The sequence below is a fragment of the Electrona antarctica genome (assembly GCF_951216825.1).
Source record: "Electrona antarctica genome assembly, chromosome: 4".
In the NCBI taxonomy this organism is placed as follows: domain Eukaryota; kingdom Metazoa; phylum Chordata; class Actinopteri; order Myctophiformes; family Myctophidae; genus Electrona; species Electrona antarctica.
In genome coordinates this window covers 49,985,827-50,008,189 of record NC_136809.1, presented here as the reverse complement: position 1 = coordinate 50,008,189, position 22,363 = coordinate 49,985,827, and the positions used below count along the sequence as shown (strand labels likewise).

Genomic DNA, 22,363 nt, shown 5'->3' with positions numbered 1-22,363 from the left:
GCAACGACGAGAGGCATAAAGTGTTCTTCAAGAGTGCAGCCCGGTGTTGTGAGTGATCGAACATTGAATATTTATTTATGAAGAAATACACTCCTCAATGTCAAATAGTTTCTTTAATGACAAAGATGAAGAAGCCCTGCAGTACAAACAAACAATCATAGAAAAACATTAACTAAAATAAGCAGGCTAATTATCACATGAAAATGTATACAAGCAAACATTTAGTTGGCCTAAGACACTATTGGAGGTCACCTACCCCATGAGTGTCATGGTTTGAGTCTCCCCCTGTCTGCATTCCCACTTCGGCCACTCTCTCATCCCATTCCTCACTTCAGTCCTAGTTACACACCTGGTTCCACTCTCCAATCACCCCAGCCCATTACAAACCTGTGAACACAATACAATCAACCCACCACCTATAAGACTGGACTCTCTGCACAGACACACATTGTCAGTTCATACCTTCCTGTTTTGCTGTTATGCCTTGGAGCCCTTGCCTTGTGTTTGATAAACTGGACTTTGTTGGACCTCTGTATCCTGACTTGATGCTTCTGGTAACTTTGCTTTATTTTTGGATTGCTTAACTTCTGCCTGTTGTTTAAGCTTGCTTTATTTAATAAATGCTTTGATTGCATTCAATTCTGCTGGTCGTCTCTCTGCATTTGGGTTCAGTACTTTCTGCTACCGTGACAGAGTGCTATAATTTATTGATTCTATATGTCATATTTCATTGTCAATATCATCATTTGGCTTATAATTAAGCTACAGACTCTACAAACTTGAGGCAAAGTTTGGAGCCAGTCGTTGTCATTCATGAATGCATTTCCCTATTTATATTTAGGTAAATGTAATTACTTTTAAACCAACTAGGGATTTGTTTAATTGGATCGCAAAAAAGCAATTTATTCCGTGTAAGTAATACCTTTATAGCAGATGTAAATCTGCCAGGTGCATCATACAATCAAAAAAGAACGACCACCGTAAAATTACTCATGAGAGAATGAAAATAATTGAATTTTGCTTCAATATGTGGTTTACGAAGCTAACTTAGAGCACGAGAGCAAGAACTGCAGTAGGTGTTGTCCAAAGCTCATTGAAGCACAAAAAACGTATAACTTATAAAATATATATCCTTATCTGACCAAGATCATAGAGTACCAATAAGTCACTTATGTACCCCCCTGGGAAACAATGTTGTTTTTCTCATTCTAAATCCCATAGATTTTTCAGAACTGTGTTCCAAAAATAAACATGAGTCCAGCGATTTTACTCATAATGTATGGATGAAGCATCAACTGAAAAAAAAAACAATTCTTAGGCTTACAAATACACTGATGGCCTAGCGGTTAAGGTGCATACTATGTACATATAATATACAGGCTCTATTGTTGCCCGACAGTGAGTCGCAGGTTCGATTCCTGAGCCCAACGACATTTGCTGCGTGTCACTCCCTGTCTCTATCTCTCCTGGTTTCCTGTCCATCTCTACTAATACTATCCAAAATAAAGAATAGAAACAAAATATGAAAAACAAAATAACACACACACTGATAACAAAATAATGTCACTAAATCGAAAGAATCTCCGGTTGCTTTTAGGATTGATCTTTGGCAGGCCAGAAACAAAGTGCATTGCAGTAATCAAGTTGAGAGACAACAAAAGCATGGATCAAGGTCTTGCACCGTCCAAAGTTAGTTACAGTACCAATGTCCACGACTTGACAACTTCCCTCTAAAGGCTATGGCTACGCTACTGTATGTGCACTCTTCAGCACCATGGACAGCGAAGGCAAGTCACAGTTGAGAGAAGGAGACACAAATCAAATAGGTGCACAGCAATTAAAACACATTTTGTGCCCAAGACGTCTGTGGATGTCTTTGGTATTACCGCACGGGCAGAGCCCAAGACGTCTGTGGATGTCTTTGAAAAAAAAATATATATATATATATTTTTTTTTTATTATTATTTTTTTTAATAAAAATCAAAAAAATCAAAACAATGTTTTTGTTTTTTTTAATACGTGGTGCCAAAGTTTGTGTTTTCGCCATTGAGAATGCATTTGGCGTTTAAATTAAATAACTCAAACTATAAAACATTTCAAAGTAAAAAGTTCCAGCATGTGTCTCCACAGTCAGCTGAATTATAAAAAATGTGAATGGATTTTCTAGGTGAAAGTGATTTTTGGGCAGTTTTGCGTGGGCTCTCAAAGTGATAAAGGCCCTATGATTATTTAATAAAGTCAACAAACTAATGTTGCCGTAGAGGCCCCGAGAGCGAGTCCACATCATTGCAATCGATACTGTTGGGGCAGGCCCAAAAGGATGACGGCACTTAACCTCGTTCCAAACCCTTTGCACTACTCGAGAGAAGTCAATTCTTAAACTCAGAGTCTGATAGGCGCTGCTACAGTTGCATTGTCTGCCAATATTTGTAAAAGTCAATACCTGAATTGGATACCACGAGAGACATTCTCAGCTATACAGAATAGAATGCATTTCGGATACCCTCAATTGAGCGTACTAAACAGGCAAACTGAAATGACACAGATGCTTTCCGCAGGTCTGGACGTGGTTAAAGAGGATGAGAAGGATGGGACGCTGATGAAGGTCACAGAGGATTGGACTCCTGCCAGCTGACAGGTTCCATTTCTCTCACAGAGAGTCACCTCACCAAGTACCTCACCATTTCACTCAGAGATGTAATGGGTAAGTAATCGTATTGGAAATTGCCACTGTCTCATTCCTCCTTTATATCCTTACATGGCCTTTCCACTTTATCCTTATATACCATGGAGTAATAAAAGGATAGAGACCGAACCGGAGCGCTAGCCCCGCCCCCAAGCTATTCATTTCAATGGAAGTTGCTCAGTGGCGTTTTGAAGCACCCCAGAAGACTGCCGGAAGTACAATTATAACTAAATGGCTCGAGCGAGCGGACTTTTAGCCTGACGCACATGACGTCATGAACGTCCGTCCACCTCCATGAAAGTGCTGCAGTTCCACATTTCGCCAGTAGGTATATAGTGGCAGCTTCAACGTTGGATAGCCTTACTGGGGGCTTGGTACATACATGGTATTTCCTCCATTATCCTTATATGGTATTTCCTCCTTTATCCTGTATGGTCTAAGCAGGTTTGTATAGATGAGAGTTACGACAACTCTGTTCACTTCATGGGGCCAGTCCAATTATTTCTTCCTATTCCCCCTCTACCTATAGCCCCCCCCCCCTAGAGTCGGGTTCTGCCTGACGTTTCTTCGTTACCATTGTCGCAATATTGCTTGCTCTGGGTGGATCTTTGTTGGTTGTAAAGTGTCTTGAGACAACTTGTTGTGATTTGACACCTTAATAAAATTGAATGGCAGCTCTTCTACATACAGTATAGACTTCTATTGGCGAAGTGTGACAACGGCCTGAACCGGACGTTTACACGATGCATTGGAGTCTTTACGGAATGCATTGGAGTCCATGGGCTAGAGTGTGACAAGCGAGTTGCATGAACCACGTGATGGGGCTGCTCCATAGAGCTAAAATATATCTAGAGAACGGATTGAGGAGCGATAGCCCCGCCCCCCCGCTATTCACTTCAATGGAAGTTGCTCAGTGGCGTTTTGAAGCCACGACGAAACAACAGAGTCTTCCGGGTAGTACCCCTCGAGCATTGATATGATTGGCTGGCTCCTACCATAGTACCCCTCGCGCTGTTCTTGTATTGTGGTACCTCTGCGTCACATCCTACACGGATTCATTCATAAATTTAACCTGGGCCTGCAGTACCAGTTTTGACCAGTAGGGACGGCGGCTTGCCTTCAACATTGCCCAGTCATTCTGCAGGCTTGGGGCTGTTCTCTATATATCCCCTCATTGGCAGAACTCTCCTTTCAATGGCTCTGGGTCTGCATGTCTTCCCTCCTTTAACCTTATCATTTTTATGGTCTTTCCTCCTTATCCTTACATGATCTTTCATCTCCAGTCCTGTCCTGTCATCTTTTCTCGTCCCTCACCTTAGTTCCCTTAACCTTCAGTGTTCTTTTTTCATATTGCGTCTGTCTTCCACAAATATGCAATGTTTTACATGAATAAAAGTAAAATCTTATCAAGGCAGCCAACTGTTGTTTGTTGTTGCTGTAGTCAAGGTCAAGAATGATAATGCTTTCGGCTGTGCGTGCGTGCGTGCGTGCGTGCGTGCGTGTGTGCATGCGTGCACACACATGCGTGTGTACGTGTGTGTCTTACGCAATGATATCCAATGGTGTTCCTTTTTGATCGGTAGCACCAAAGGTGCAACAAAGTTGAAATTCAATGAAAATGGAAATGAGCGATTTTATATGTTCAAATGCCTAGAGTGGAGGATACCATAAGGACTCGAGGCAATACGATGAAAAACACAATATTTATGATTCCGAAAGGTTTTAAATCGTTCATATTTGACCTGAACACTGGAGGAAGGTTAAACCACCAATCTCTTTTCGCCATCATTTCAAACATGTTGTGACCTGGGGCACATTTTATAGCTATTTCTATTAAATCCTTTTTAACCCATTCTGGGCGGGATCCTCTTTTGGTGTTTTAAGCATTATGTTATACTTTAGCTATTGAAAAATAGCAGATCTACAAGCTCATAGCGCGCCACCGAGTGGCGCGCTACGAGCTTGTAGGTCTGCTATTTTTGAAAAATCGTGAAAATGCGCCACAAATCTTTGAATATATATTCTTTCAGAGCGAACGTTTTTTTTATTTCAACGTCAGGCCTGAATGGGTTAAAGATTCTTTCCTGCGAAGCGAAAGGAGTTGCACTTGCTGTAAGATATGTGTCACATAAATAAAGTTCAAATTGATTGACTAATTGATTGATTGATGTTCCTACTGCTTTTCACTTCCCACTTGAGCAATGTCCACATCTGGCTGACACCAATGTCACCTGCAGTTTGACTTAAAGCTTGGCTCAGTCTCAGCTCAGACTATAGTCATCTGGCAGGCGGAGCTTGAAGGTCATTGCTGTAATTCAGAATGTGCTAGATGTGGGTGTGGGTGTGGGTGGGAGGGGTGCAGTTGGAGTGTATTGAGCTGAGAAGGAGAGGAAACACTGGAGCAGCTCAGACATTTAAACCCATTTTATTCATGGAGGTACTAGGAACTTAGGCATGGTAAGGTACGTAACTCGGCATAAACCAACAGGCCAAGAATCAATCAATCAACCTTTATTTATATAGCACATTTACACAACCGAAATTGACCAAAGTGCTTCACAGTAGACAAGTATAAAGACAGAGTATAAAAAACATAGTATACATAATCATTAGAATCAGGAACAAGAGAGTAACTATCAGACAACATTAAAAGCGAGAGAGAAAAGGTGGGTTTTGAGAAGGGATTTAAAAGTCTCTAAGGATTGCAGGATAAGCACTAAGATTAGGTATTAATTTATGGCCTACTTATACAGCCTGTATAGGTAAGCCATGAAGCATTTGAGAAACTGCAGAAAAGAGGCTGCATGTGGGTTAAGTAGTTCTGGGTTGTGTAGTATGCATGCCACTCACTCAGTGACTCAATACAGTAACACTGTCATTAAATCACAATCATGCAAGGCCATGATGACATTGCATATATTTTCTTTCGGAACTCGGGAGACAAACATTATTGCAAAAAAAGAAAATAGCTAGACCTAACAACCTACAAGCTCACAACGCAACACGCCTCGTATAGTGAGCTTGTACATCGTACATTTTCACTACTTTTAATAGCTCGACACTCTTATCTATCTATAAATGCACCATGTCTCCGTACGTCTGTATGTGTGTACGGCTGTAATCCATGTAACTCGAGAACCGTTCGCCCCACCGACTTAAAATTCGACACACACGTTCCACACCCCCACAGGGAGTGCAGTGCCCGGTGCGGTGCCTCGGTCGGACCCACGGTTGTCCAGAACCGCCACAAAAGGCCTCTGCCCGGGCTCTGCCCAGTGTCCATATATGGAGCTGCATGGCCTGTTCAGACGTCACGACACTCCATATTTGGGCATGCCTGACACAGAACTCCATATATAGGAATAAAGGGACACAGAGAGACAGATCCAGAAATCTCCATATATGGGCATAAAAGGGACACAGACAGATGGGTGGAACGGGTACTCTGACACGGGTATTGTATAGCCAGGTGGGGCATGGATCTCCAACTTCCATCGTTACCGACTCTGTGCTCTACAGCCGGGCACCGGTCTAGTATAACGAAAGTAGGGCATAACGTGGCGAAAATACACAAAAAGTAAAAGAAGATAGTAGATACAGTTCTGCCCAACAGCAGACATTACGGTGCAGAAATTGGGTTGACAAGCCAAGGACAAGAAGGTACATTATTCATCAAAAAAATTAATCATAAGCTCTGAACTATTCATCATAGAAGGATGGGAATGGTTTAATTTGGAAGCTTGCACGTCTCGAGCCGTTTCACTTCTCGGCATTGTGTTTCCTGGATGACACGAGGTATAAGGATGTCATTTCATATTGAAGATCGGCATTTGGTGGTTCAACAATATACTTATATATACACCTGTACTAGGCAGCCCTTTTTTCAATATTACATTTGAAGATAGGAAAGGAATGGTGACAAAAGCTTCTGTGAGTGAGTAATGAAAGGGCAGCAAGCAGCGGTGAAAAAAATTAAAAGAAAGTAAGTAAAAGTAAGTAAGAAAGTATCTATCATCCATCCATCCATCCTTCTTCAACCGCTTATCCGTAGTCGGGTCGTGGGGGCAACAGCTCCACCAGAGAGCTCCAGACATCCTTTTCCAGAGCAACATTATTAACTTCCTCCTCGGTGTGATCCCTCCATCTGCCACGGGGGTCTCGTCCCAGTGGGACGTGCCTCGAGGACCCCCCTGAGGGAGACGCCCGAGAGGCATACTGACAAGATGCCCGAACCACAAGCTGGCTCCTTTCCAGGCAAAGCAGGAGTGACTCTATTTCCGAGTCTCTCTCGTGTGACTCACCCTATCTCTAAGGGAGATGCCAGCCACCCGTCGAAGAAAGTATCAGTCTACTGCAATACTAAAAAAAGTCCAGAAGACAATACGTGCAGTACTTGAGTAAAAGTCAAAAGTATTAGCATCAACATGTAGGCCTACTTAAAGTCCCAAAAGTAAAAGTACTCATTGTGCAGAATGTCTCATTTCATTTCAAGATTTCAAATGTTCACAAAATCCTTCACACTGTGAGCTTGTAGATTGGCTATTTTAAAATGGACGAAATGTGTATATATATATATATATATATATATATATATATATATATATATATATATATATATATATATATATATATATATATATAGGGCTGAAGTGGTTAATGTATGCTTTGTAATAATATATATTAAGAAATCACACCTGTGCGAAGTGAATGGCGTTTTTAATGTTTGTTTAAGGAAAAACAAACCTTAAACCTGAGGGGCTAGCACACCTCAAAAATCTACAAAGTTTAACTAGTAACTATACGTTTTCAAATAATTGTAGTGGAGTAAAAGTACAATATTTGGATCCGAGATGTAGTGGAGTATAAGTACAAATATAGAAAATTGGAAATACTCAAGTACTCAAGTAAATGTACTTAGTTACTTTCCAACCACTGCATTTGAGGATAGGGATCGGATGGTGACAAAAGCTTGTGCGAGGGTGCAGCTAGAGAGACTTGTTGAGGGAATGAAAGGGGCAGTGATTCCTGTTATTGTCACTCTCCGAGAGATAGAGGACATTGATAATAAGCACAGGGACAGGCGAGCAGAAGCTGCCGTGGACACCGTGTATGTCCTTGGAACAAGTTCACCAGATGGCACTGTTCCAACCGCATGCTCATTGGGAGACTATAGCAACGGATTGTAATGTGTATGCGACAACGTGCACTCACAGGCTTGTGCACAACGCCGCGACGCACGCACACACACACACACACACACACACACACACACACACACACACACACACACACACACACACACACACACACACACACACACACACACACACACACACACACACACACACACACACACACACACACACACACACACACACACACACACACACACACACACACACACACACACGGCACACACGCACACGTGAGACGACTGAATTTATGCCAATGTTTGTCATTAGCACGGGCGATGACAGTCTGCATTTTGGCAACAACCCGCGGACAACAACAGGGGGAAGCCAATGCAGAAGGAAATGAGGCCAGCGAGTTAAAAGGGAAAGAGCGGCACATGAAAGCACACATCCAGAAGAGATAAAAGGACAGAATGGAAGGACAATAAAGAAGCCTAGTGGAGCAGGAGATTTGTAGACAGAATGGGCGGAGGGAATGAAAATAATTGAATGTGGGGAGTCAGTGTGGGTATAGAAGAAGAAGAAGGGGAATCACAGAATGCAGATTCTCTAATAGATCAATGTGTTTTACTAACACGCTGAGTTCTGGTCCCACCGGGGCCCGTCCATGCTGAAAATAAATGCACTCTCTGCTGCAATGCACAATGGATCGGACAAAATCCTCTAGCCTCCGAAGCCTCATGTGCCCTGCTATGAAGCTCAAAGGCAATATAAGGACACAGCTGTTCGATCAAACAAGAAAAGGAGAAGAATGGTGTGAATTATGGATCTATTTCGGGGTCCTTTGTGAGTGAGGACAAAAAGCTCCACAAAAAGGAAATAAAAACAAGAATTGGCATCGCAACATCAAGACAAGAAGCAACACCAGGTGAAGGTCAGACTAGGTACAAATCATTTGTACTCTCTACCCTATACTCTAGAGAGCTGGACACACACACACAGCGGACACTGAGCGCAAGATACAGTCCTTCGCTACACAGAAGAATGCTACATAACATCATATAAAGAACTAATTATTACGTTAAGACTGATAGTTACCTGCACCCATGCTGGAGAACAGGAGCCCTCTACTCTCAACAATAAAACGTCGTAAACTGGCCTGGTATGGTTATGTCACAATACGTTCCTGTCAAAGACCATCCTAAATGGCAAATGGTGCATTTATATAGCGCCTTTATCCAAGGTGCTTTATTGTGCATTACATTCATCCATTCTCACACACATTCACACACCGATGGCGACGGAAGCCATGCAAGGTACCAGCCAGCACATCGGGAGCAATTTGGGGTTCAGTGTCTTGCCCAAGGACACTTCGACATGTGGACAGGAGGAGCCGGGATTCGAACCGCCGACTCACGGATCATTGGACGACCTGCTCTACCTCCTGAGCCACAGTCGCCCCACAGGCCCTACAGGGTACAGTAGAGGGAAAGCGGAGAAGAGGCAAGCAGAGATATAGTCCTGGATGGACAACATCAAGGAATGGACTGAATGACAGCAGCTTCCAAACCCTGCTATATGCACAGCAGAAGACCGAGAGCGCTGGAGATCCCTGACTGCACAAGCATCCACCATGACACCTCTACGGCCCCTATAGAGCTTCGCAGTCCCGCCCCCTCCCAAGGACCAGAAGTGAATTCCCCGTGCATTTTCCTCATAGACTTTTCAAAAAGTATTTATATAAAGACGTTTACACCGCGGACAAAGCCAACTCGAGTTGTGACGACAAATTACAGTAAACGCAATGTTTTGGGCCGATCAAATAATTTGTAAGAAGAAAAACATGGCAGGATACAACACTTTTTGTTTTGTTTTTCTTCTTACAAATTATTTGATCAGCGAAAAACATTGTGTTTTATTGTCATGATGTGTCACAACTCGAGTTGGCTTTGTCCGTGGCGTAATCGTCTTTAAATAAATACTTTTTGAAAAGTCTATGAGGAAAATGAATGAGGAATTCACTTCTGGTTCTAGCGTCGTCATTAAAGGGGGCGGGACTGCGACGCTCTATAGGCCATGGGATTAGTGAGTGAGTGAGTGAGTGAGTGAGTGAGTGAGTGAGTGAGTGACTGAGGTCTACATACAATACACAGACAGACAATTATAGTTCACTTACAAAAGTTAAGAAATACATTTCAAGTTCATGAAATATCGGAAGATACTGTTTTACCATTATTTTGAAACCTTTTGGATTGGCTTGTATAATATAACCTGGTAATGAATTACCTGGTAAAGTATAACAGATGTCCTCACTTTGGGGAAATTAAACCTTCCTTGTTCTATTACATGACTTGTTTGATATGTATGACTAGAGCCTGGAACTGATCGAGCAAGCCACCTTAACAACAACTTAACAGTTCTACTTCAATTCTCGGCCGTCAAACTGTTAAGTAGTGAACGTTCTGTTTCCGCCGGACACAGTTTGCGTTAGAAATGTGCAATAAAGGAAATGTCAAATTCATTCTCCCCCGACTAAGGTCATTCATTCCCTGCATGGCAGCGGCAGGCGACCTTTCCTATCAACCGCGAGCTAATTCAATGGCACACAAAGAAGTGTGATGAAGCGGAGCCTCTTAACCAGAGGAAACCATTTACAATTCCTCTTTGATAACATTATTCAAAAGTCAAAGATCTCTGTGGACCTCGTGGTTGCTATAGGCTAGTCAAGCACAAACACAAGTCAATTTCCCCTGGTGGGTGCTAACCTTGCGATGGTCCCCTTGACGGCTCCATCTGCATTCACAGCGTATAACGTTCCCCTTGCATCGCCCGTGTCATCTCAATGTTGCAGGGCCTTTCATGTATATATCGTTGCTGTCGAGCACAAACTCTTATCTCCATTATTTTAACTTTTGTAAATGTATTTTTTATTTTTGTAAATTAATGCAAAAGTAGCAAAACTAGTAGCCGATCTACAAAAGTAGCAAAACTAGTAGCCGATCTACAACCCATTTTTAAATTTGAATCCCAGTACAGTTTTGGACATGATGAGGTTTCCACCCGACAGACAGCAGCGCTATTTGAAGAGTCAGCCAATAGGCTTTTAGTGCAATGACAATCAGCTACAACAGTCATCCGTCACATGCGTATAGCGGCATCGGAAAGAGCTGCTAATCCATCCGTGGGGACGGCAGTGCATGGCTCAGGGGCAGAGTGACCGGATGGCAACCGCAAGGCTCCCAGTTTGTCCTGAATGGATTCATACAAATGCACTACATTTCCATGGGGCTGGAACTGGTTCACTTTTTTTTCCTCCCCCGCCTAATATTGAACCGGTTCAGAGTGTTTCCACTGAAAATGTATTGGTTCCGAAGCCTAAAAGTTGGTTGGGAAATAATAATAAAAAAAAAAGAAAATGGTAATTTGTTATAGCAATTTATATAGCACTTTTATCCAAGTCACTTTACATATAGATTGTGCATTACATTCAACCATTCACACCCAGTCACACCCCGATGCCGGAGGAATCCATGCAAGAGGCACCAACCTGCACATCGGCAGCAATAAGGGGTTTAGAGTCTTGCTCAAGGACACTTCGACACTAACTCTGCAGGGGGAGCCCGGGTTCGAACCGGGAACGTTGCGGTTGCCATCCGGCCTGCACTCTACCCCTGAGCCACCATGATGTGAAATCACCAAGTCCGAGAATCTATAGAACGGAACCAGTTCTAAAGTTATGTTGGTGGAAAAGGAGCCACACGATACTGTACTGTAGTCGTATGTTCTCTTCAAACAGTACGCTGCTTATTTGTAGCGCAGGCACACTCATAAACTCACTGGTCCATGATCCCCCCCCCCCCCCCCCCCCCCCACAACCGCCTCCATGAACGTCACGGTTTAACGACATCATATCATGAAAATGTGTGCCTTCAGAACACTGAACTTCTCAACAATAGGGGTTCCAGTGATCTGATGATATGGTTGTCCAAGCCATCACGGAGTTATACTGCGGAAGGAACTAATCTATGCGGCTATTGTATGGTATGGGGTCGACGGGAAGATGAAACCTTTCAAAACAGCCAGGAAAGCCCGGAGGGAGCTATTCTATGCGCGATAAGATGAAATTAGATGAAATTTGACCTGCATACATACTGTATATATATATAGTACAATTGTGGGCGAACAAACCCACACATGCACACGCGCAGTGCGTGCATGCTCTCTCTCTCTCTCTCTCTATCACACACACACACACTCACACGCACGCACACGCAGGCTATTGCCGCAGCAATTACTCAACTTAAACAGTTCGATGCGGGAGAAGCTCGGACTCAGACTTTCAGTCAAGTCTAAAATTAAATGTGTTCATTTGGGCCCCACTCAGACGGAGCTGCAGTCATGGCACCCCCACAGTGACCTATCACAACTTAAGTAAAGTACTAATGAACCACCGAGAATAGAACAGTGGACGTACTGCAGCATTTCACAGTTCTTACAGTATATATATATATATATATACGCACAATACTTCACACACTGCTGCTGGCTGTTATTATCTCTGGCAGCAGGTGCGGAGCGTTATGTCTTCTTCTATTATGCGTTGTCAATCAACATGTCTGTTTCTTCTGCACGTGAATTCACTTTGAGTGGATAGAGGCATATTCTGCCTGGCATGTACTGTACTGTACTGCCTGACAACGGTAATACAGTACATGAATTTAATATGAAGGACCCCAATGGAAACAAGCCATAGGCTTTCTTGGGTTTTAAATCCTCTTGGCAGAATTCAATCAATCCAAAATAAAAACTGCACTGCACTGCACAAGCCCTCCTCCCTGGCCTGTGTGTGTCTGTGTCTGTGGCTGTGTGTTAGGCTGTGCAACAGTGACACTTGGTGGTGAACAAACACTATAACGCTATTTTCGTGCTCGGACACAGCCAGGGACACAGGGACAGACCCATGGACACAGGGGCAGACCCAGGAACACAGGGACAGACCCAGGGACACAGGGACAGACCCAGGAACACAGGGACACATGGACAGACCCAGGGACACAGGGGCAGACCCAGGAACACAGGGACAGACCCACGGACACAGGGACAGACCCACGGACACAGGGGCAGACCCAGGGACACATGGACACATGGACAGACCCAGGGACACAGGGACAGACCCAGGAACACAGGGACAGACCCACGGACACAGGGACAGACCCAAGGACACAGGGACAGACCCAGGAACACAGAGACAGACCCAGGGACACAGGGACAGACCCAGGGACACAGGGACAGACCCAGGGACACAGGGACAGACCCAGGAACACAGGGACAGACCCAGGAACACAGGGACAGACCCAGGAACACAGGGACAGACCCAGGGACAACACAGGGACAGACCCAGGGACAGACCCAGGGACACAGGGACAGACCCAGGGACACATGGACACAGGGACAGACCCAGGAACACAGGGACAGACCCAGGAACACAGGGACAGACCCAGGAACACAGGGACAGACCCAGGGACACAGGGACAGACCCAGGGACACAGAGACAGACCCAGGAACACAGGGACAGACCCAGGAACACAGGGACAGACCCAGGGACACAGAGACAGACCCAGGGAAACAGGGACAGACCCAGGGACACAGGGACAGACCCAGGGACACAGGGACATACCCAGGGACACAGGGACATACCCAGGGACAGACCCAGGGACACACCCAGGGACACAGGGACAGACCCAGGGACAGACCCAGGGACACAGAGACCGACCCAGGGACACAGGGACAGACCCAGGGACACAGGGACAGACCCAGGGACACAGCCACACACATAGCTGTCTATCTATAGGCACTCAAAAACGCATGCATGCCTGAGCTGTACAACATGGTGAATGTCCTAGACAGATTTCCTTTTCCCTCACATTTGTCCTCCTGGGTTGAGACATAAACATTTTTCTTTCTTTCCTTTTTTTAAGGGGAGTTGGCAGACCCCCTCCAATAATCTGGCAGCCTGTCGGGGCAGAAAACACATTTTAAAAAGCCAGCCGGGGAAGTTAGATAGGAGAAAGAAGTGTGCTTGACAGCACAGAAAGAAGTGGAAGTGAACCCTCATCACGGAACACTTTACGGAGGTGAGCATACATATATAGTAGAACACATATCAAACCACTCCGCTCGTTTATTTACTTCCTCAAGCCTAATGGTTCTCGTTATGACGACCGGTCAAGGAGAGCGACCATGAATCAAAGCACAGTGACAGGTTTGATAAATGTGGCTCCGACTTGATCATATTTTCATGCAATGCCAATGAATATGTCATGTTGAGCAGCGTTCACGAGGACACACTTTCCTCTCTCATAAAGCTCTCACTGTCAGTATAACCATGCAGTCTCTCCTGGTTGTGCCCGATATACGCCGTACAGGACCAAAGGTGAAGAAGCTTTCGCTGCGGCCGGACGGGACTACCTTTTTTTGCAGAGCCTGGGTTTCGATCGGTGGGCGCTGATGGGATGCTTGTTTTACAGTGCCTGCTACTACTAGTAGGGCAGTGTTCTATAACCTCACAAAAACTATAACAGACGAAAAACAGTCTAAGTCCAAATTTCATTCTGACCCCTCCACGAAAAGGCCTCGTTGTCCTGAACCCTTATCTATCATTTATACTTTATGGATCAATAGTGTGGACTTAGACTGTTATTCGTCTGTGGCATTCATATGCTCTCCCGTGGCCGGACATAGTCTCTCGAAAGCCCTGCCACTCCATATTCACTCTGGTCAGTCATTGGCGTTTTTCAAGTCCTTTCAAGTCCTCTCGCTCACTTTCAAGGTGTAATTAGTTTAACCCCCGCCCTCATAGCCTACCTTGATGTAATGCATATTGATATGCTGTTTTGATATATGTTGCTTTGATTTGCTTTTATTTTCTAGTGTTTTCCTTCTGATCTTCTTTCTTTTGTTGCCTCTTTGTATGTTATGCTCTGTGAAGCATTTTGGTTCGACCTTGGTCGTTGGAAATGTGCTGTACAAATAACGTTTGAAGTTGAAGATGAACACTCAACCATTATTGGATGTTGTTTGTGGGCTACATAGCTGTCCAGCTAGTGATGCTATTATTACCTCTCGGTGTGTGTGTGTGTGTGTGTGTGTGTGTGTGTGTGTGTGTGTGTGTGTGTTAGCTGCTGTATATCTGCCACAGGAAGAGAACTCTGTGAGACAGAGATAAGACAAACTATTAATGAGACGTTACATATAGCTTACTATAACCATCTTCCTCTTCCTTTCCGGAAAAATCCTTATCCTTTCTTCTATATAAGAAAGAAGGAGACTCGTGATTAACTTACTAACGTTGACCCCCATCTGGTGCGTCCGCCAAGGTGCTTCGAATCTCCACACAAGCCCTGGTCTTCTCCGCAGCTGAATACAGCATACTGTGCCTCAGCATGGTGCTGAAGCCCACGTGCCAGGAAGGTTGAGGTTGCCATAAACAATGCTCTTCGGACCATAACTGGCTGCGTGAAGCCAGCCCCTGTGTTCCACCTGCCAGTACTGGCGGGAATTGCCCCAGCCGGCCTCCGACGAGAGGCTGCTACCCTCGCCCGGGTGTATGCGTTTGGTCCGACGTACTAACAGTCCGACAGGCATTAGTCCGACAACCTACGCAAACTGCAACCCCAACCCTAAACCTACCTCACAGGGAGCCACGGGTTAGTTTTAACTGCCCCGCATGTCGGGAGCCACGGGTATGTTTTAACCCGACACGGGTTAGTTGTAACCGGCCACGCATGTCGGGAGAGACAGTGTTGTCGGAACTAATTCTTGTTTGTCTAAACAACGTGCACCACCCCTCGCGACAGCAAGGAAAGCCCAGAGACATGACTGGCTCATCGTGCACAACACCACCACAGAGTACAGTGCTGCCTCTAAATAGACTCAAGTCCCGCCACCCGTATACAACAAGGCGGCACAAGAGCTGCCCAGGTCCATCCCTGAGGACCTGTCTATACAGAGGCATGGCTGGCGGCAGCCTGGTAGCAGGAGTGGGAGTCGGCCTGGGCCAACACCCAACCACCGTTACATCCAGGACCCGGGAGGCGGCATTAAAGGTGTAGTGAAATTTTCACACTTTTAGACCATATCCGTGGTCAGCGAGTTGAGAAAACAGGCTTGAAAGGTTCACTTCTGTGGTCTCTAACATTACACCTAGCTACATGTTTAAGCATTTATTTCATATTTACATGTCGATTTCAGCTCTGACACTTATTTCAGACATGCTCTAGTATGTGAAGAGTCTGCCTGTGCTATAAACTCATTTTGGAAAAAAAGAAATAAAAAAAGTTTTTCTCCTCTGGTGAAAAGCTGTAATTTGCGCGATGGCAGTCTCTCAGTCAAATCTGGTCACATATGGGCATACCTAACAATGGATGCCAAAAAATGAAAACGTGCTGCGTGATGATGTGTCGAGGCCCACATCGGGCCTCGACACGTCAGAAGAAGAATAGAAAATTGTAATGATTATTTTCAATGAACTAAATTCTTTAACAACTTTAAATATGTTGTATGCCTCTGCCAAAACAATTCTGAGGAGTGAGACCACTGTACAATGCAAAATAAATGCTTTAATGAATCTTAATGACATTCTTCAACCGGCTCAAAATACACAATTGACTCGGAGCCCTTTTCAGGGAGCCAATGTGTGAAGCAATGTGGCCTAATGTGCAACTACAAGACAGAAGCCAGACAGAATGCGCTGATTGGGCCTGGGCCGTGGCTCAGCGGTCCAGGCACCTTGGCTGGTAATCCAGTCTGGCAGTGTGCCGCGGGTTCGACTCCCGATCCCGACGGCCTATACTGCATGTCACCCCCCCCCCCCCCCCATCTCTCTCCCCATTTCCTGTCAGCCCACTTTCTATCCATCCCTCTATAAAAACAATAAAATATAGGCAAAAGCCACAAAAAAAAAAACCTATAAAATAAAAAGAATGGGCTGATTGGCTGCCAAGCTTTTAACCCATTTTGGGCGGGAACCCCTTTTGGTGTTTTAAACATTATGTTTATTGAAAAATAGCAGATCTACAAGCTCATAGCGCTACGAGCTTGTAGGTCTGCTATTTTTTTTAAATTGTGAAGATTTTTTTTAAATTTCGACGTCAGGCCTAAATGGGTTAAAAGGTGGCCGCAATTAGATGTAGGCGTCACAGTGCTGCTCTGGAGGGTCACCCCTAGGCTCTCTCGTCCACTGACAGCCGACGACAAATCATACCCCGCTGCCACAGCCCGTGTGTTTTGGAGCATTGGGAACGATGCCGGAAAGAGGCTCTCGTGTCTTTTCAAACTGTCAAACGACAACCATCCAACACAATTCCACAAAAGCATCAATATCCTCTGAATTACATTATTGATCAAATGTCAGGCAAAAGCACATGTTTTCAGATGACAGCCTGAGCGTGCCATAGAAACTGCTTCAGTTGTATCAACTCATGCTGTGGGCTTATAATACACCCCCTTCCTTATTCCAATGCCTTCAATGTTATATAGAAATGGAATGTCCAGTCCCTGAAATAATGGTCACCTGCCTATTGAGCCTGCCTATTGAGCCTATTGAGTTGGCTCTATGTGATTACATGTGTACATTTTTTATACTATTTACTATTCTATCTATTTCACATGGCATTTATCCTGTCTTGGTACCATATCGTCTTGATAGCTTTCAAGGTGATGACAGTTGGCACCTGTATTCAATTGCACTTGATTGTAGGCTGTCATGCATATACACAGTATACCTAGGCTCACATTCCTGTTGTCTTGTCACAACGCGTCCGATGTCTTGTCACAAGGCGCAAAGCGTCACAAGGCGTCCGTTGTCCATCAGAGGTAAATAAACCATGAGAAAAGGACATTTTAAATGTTTTTTTTGTGGCTTTCGCCTTTATTTTTATATTTTTTTATGGAGGGACAGACAGTAGGCTGACAGGAAGTGGGGAGAGAGATGGGGGGAAGACATTCAGTAAAGGCCGTCGGGATCGGGAGTCGAACCCGCGGCACACTGCCAGACTGGATTACCAGCCAAGGTGCCTGGACCACTGAGCCATGGCACAGGTCGAAAAGGAAATGTTTTGTGTACTGGCTATATTCCTTCAATCCCATTTGTACAATTGAGCCTTGCACCTGTAAGATCATGTCATCTAATTTGGAGTGTTGTGGGCTTTCTGCTTTTGCAGACTCTTCCTCTCTGTCCCCGAAATAAGCCATTTAACTGTCATTTAATGTTGTTAGGGACAAAAAGTGGCTGGACTTATGCAATAATACTGATGAGGAAAAGCATCCAGGCAATATCCACAGTATATTTAAACTCATATCCAGACAACTAGTTTCATAACATGGAATTATTCCTTCCGTGACACATTTTCAACAAAGTTAGCAAATCTCTGCATGTGTGTGTGTTCTGCGTGCGCGTGTGCATGCATGTGTAACACCCAGGAAATTTAACCCAGGTCTCCCGCGCGTAAAGCCAACATCGCAACCACTAAGCCAAAGTGATGTGTGACATAACTTAGTGTCATACTGTCACCAAGACAGCGGTTCTCTGACGATGGGTACAATGCAGCGTACAGTACCAGTAAGACGGGCTCTACACACCCTCCGCCAACCTAGTCCCCATATATAGCGTTTCTTGAGTGTACATGGGTTTGATCAGATCAGTGTATTGAAACGGGGAAAATCAGGTGCAATCAGGCCTTTAAATAGACTGAGTAGACGTCTACCCGTCTACTCAGGTGCTCAGTAGGTTGATTCCTTCCGATTGTGTCGGTTGATCTGTGCAGTTTAATGCATCGCATGCAGCTACTGGAGCGGTGCCGTGTCGTTAGTCAGAAGGTTCCTTGTTCCGAAATTACTATCCCTATCTCTAATCCTAACCTAAACATAACCGCAAGCACGGGAGCAGTGCATCTCTAATCCTAACCTAAACATAACCGCAAGCACGGGAGCAGTGCATGTTCGATGTTACGGCTGCATTGAAAGGAATGATCACCTACTGAGCTCCAGTAGCTGCATGCGATGCATTAAACTGCACAGATCAACCGACACAATCGGAAGGAATCAACCTACTGAGCACCTGAGTAGACGGGTAGACGTCTACTCAGTCTATTGAAAGGCCTGATTGCACCTGATTTTCCCCGTTTCAATACACTGATCCCATTCGAAGCGGGAGCAATACACTGATCCCATTCGAAGCGGGAGGTTTGATGAGGTCAGATCAACATATGGAATGTCAGAACAGGTCATCTCCATATATGGAGATCTAAGGGTGGCAGCAGAGTTCTTGAGTGTACAGGCGGGTTTGATGAGGTCAGATGAGGTCAAGTCAACGTAGCTCCATATATGGAGATCTCATAAGGGTGGCAGCGGGGGCAGTGTCTCGAGTGTACAGGGTTTGATGAGGTCAGATGGCCATATATGGAGCGTGTCACGAGGCGGGACGGACTGACTGACTGACTGACTGACTGACTAGTGTTGCAGGTTTTCATAGTAATCTGCGACCTACAGTCGCAATCACTGGCTGGGGATTGCATTCCCACCTTGCTTTGTTGCCCAACGGAGACTGCTCTAGTTAACTTAACATTAACAGATTCTACTCAAAGTCACAGAGTCAAGCCGAGTACTAATAAAGTCCAATAGGTTTTTGTGCGAGCCAGCCGTCTTCATCTATCACAGATTGTGTTATGCTACTGTATTGTACTTTACCACTTCATAATAACACTCACACATGGCCAGGGCCACTGATTCTATCATTCTAATAACAATACGAATGAACCGCCAGCTTTTGCAATCACATTCACACAAAGGAGCAAATGAGGACAATGAATGAGGACAATGGTATCACACAGTGTATCTTCAGGACCAAAACATGCTGCAAAATGAATTGATATCAGGTTATATAACAATCAGAACAATGGCATGCCTGAGTTACAGCTATATTCAGGAAATGAATAGCCTGATTCGTTATACTGTGATTTAAACCCCTTATTGCAGACAAAAGGAAAACTCAAAACTGTAATATTTTACCTGACCCAAATGTATCAAACAAATTCATAATTCAATTAAACTAAGCAATCAGTGCATTGACATTCAAAATAGAATTGAACTAGCAGCACGTACAAGGACGGAGTGCAAAACGTATACTCTCTCCCCTTGCCTTCGGCCTGGTGGAGACAACAACAAATATAAAACCCTGATTGAAACACAAATATCAAAACCTTTTTCCCCTTCTTCAGTTCATGAAAGGCAAAACGTTCCTTTCTAGTGGGGGAATATATTCCAAAATAATCCAATAATTAAAGATATTTCAGTCCAATCTCAAAAAGAAAACATATATATTCCTCTCACCCAACCTCTATGTCAGCAGGCCGCATGCAGGAGATTCCTTTGTTCCTTTTCAGTTCATAATAACCACCATCAGAATATCTTATTAAATTCCACGGTATTATCATCAGAATATCTTATTCAATTTCACGGTATTATCAAACACACTGTTCAATGGCTCAAATTCCACACCAAACACTCTTTCATGGTCAAAATGGTATTCCAAAATGGCCAACTCACTTCCTGGTACTTTTCAAGGAAGCTTAGAGAAGGAAAGGACATGGACACGTGACTGGGCTGCGCCATGACACTTCCATGGACACTTTCATGGGAGCCAAAACTCGCACGGAAGTTCAATGAATACATGGCAGTGAATGGAGCCCGGCTGGACCAGCTCATAACAAACATTATTTCTGAACAATTGAGACATTTGTCATATAATCGGTTCAGGAATATAAAAGAAGACATATCACAGGTTGTTTTCTAATCACTTGCTTTTCGAGTGCACAGTATATCACTGTCTCCACCAGGCCGAAGGCATGGGGAGAGAGTATGTTTTGCACTCCGTCCGTGTGTGTGTCCGTCCGTGTGTGTGTGTGTGTGTGTCCGTCCTTCCGTCCGTCTGTTACCAGCTAATCTCCGGCACCGTTAACCCGGTCGATGCCAAACTTTGCACACACACTCTCTGGATGCCAACGATGAACCTCTGCCCCACATTTTCCACAACGGCCTGTTATAGCGCCACCATGAGGCAGCTTTTCACATGTTTTACCTAAAACTGCACCGATCTGCGTGAAACGTTGCATGCACACTCCCTAGAGGCCAAAGACAAATCTTTGACCTGCATTTTTCGCATCTGCCTTTTATAGCGCCACCAGGAGGCCGACATTTGTAAAACACATTTTTTGATATTACTCCTCCAGATTCTGTCCAAAAATCTCACAAATCGTTACACAGTATCTCTATGGGCATGTGCTCATGTCGGATCTGTCCGATATTTCATATTCCATCCTAATTGGCTATAATTGGCTTTCACAGTTTGCAAGATTGCCCCGTTTTGAACAAAAGCCTCAAATCATGAACGCAGCATGCAATTTACGTGAAATCTTTCACACATTTTCTTACTAGGCTGAGGAACCCTTTTCACATTGGCCTGTTATAGCGCCACCAACAGGTGGATTCTGGCGAAACACATTTTTGGAACAAAATGCCTCAAATCATCCAATTGCCATTAAAGGCGTATGAAGAAATGGCACCCTTTTCACATTGGCATATTATAGTGCCACCAGGCACTCTGCATTTCCTCAACAAAATGAAGAAAATTGTTGCAAAAAACTAACAAACAAAAAAACATGTTTATATTACTCCTAAACATCTCACACAGTCCTATCCTCCTGGTGGAGACCTGTGCCCAGAAGGGCACTTTTTCTAGTTTTAATTGAGATCTAAACAGCAGCAGGTAGGTATCGTTTCTGTCTCGGAGGTATCGCGAGATTTGGCTGCCAGACAGGAAACGGCAGACAGTCTCACGATACTTGGCACGTTCAGAAACGATAGCACCCTTTTTGCTCTTTAGATACCTCTGTACACCTAGTCACCTACAGTGTAGGTGACTACCGGTATATATATAGTATTTACCTCTACACCAAATCTCTTCACAAAATATAGTCGATCATGCAGCTGGCTATAGTGAGCTTGTAGATCTGTTATGTTCACCAAATGTTCGTCCCCAGAATATGGACACTATAGGATTCAAGTAGTTAAAGAGTTGCGATAAACAGCAAGTCATCTACTGCAACTCTGCCCTCAACACTCTATCTATTGTTATTTATTATCCCATTCTGACTCAGAGTGCTTTACCGCCCTCTAAGAAGTGCTGGATCAGCATTTATTTCTTCCCATTCCTATACTGTATCTCCTCCTGTGCACGAACTCTCAATCATTCCTCCGCCTATTCACGTTTTACTTTTCCTCTATAGCATGTTTGCTGGCTCAACTCCATGTGAAGGAGTCAAGTGGATCGTCCGTCCCTACATCTGTTTCTCAAGCAAAGCCTTCCTCCATCCATGCTGTTGTTGTAGGCCTACCTGTGTGTCCTATCACTCAACCATATACTGTAGGCTACTCATGCAGTGGACATTTTTCTCTTATGTCACGCTAAGAGCAAAACGTGAAGATACTG

General features: G+C 44.4%; 1 protein-coding gene and 1 long non-coding RNA gene across 3 annotated transcripts in view; one reads left to right on the top strand and one right to left on the bottom strand.

Annotated features, from left to right (window-relative positions):
* Nucleotides 1–20,421, bottom strand: part of LOC306921797 (transcription factor Sp9-like) — a 42,208-nt gene extending 21,787 nt beyond the window's left edge. The window contains exon 1 of one of the 2 annotated variants that reach the window (XM_079499100.1): nt 20,206–20,421. Coding sequence is in view for 1 of the 2 variants with exons in the window: in XM_079499099.1 (XP_079355225.1) it covers nt 20,211–20,309 (99 nt within the window). In the remaining variant the exon portion in view is untranslated. The remainder of the gene's footprint in view (nt 1–20,205) is intronic. The other variant, XM_079499099.1, reaches the window with a different exon arrangement.
* LOC306921578 overlaps nt 1–22,363 on the top strand; it is a 566,256-nt gene that overhangs the window by 98,446 nt on the left and 445,447 nt on the right. The gene's annotated exons all lie outside the window — the stretch shown is intronic.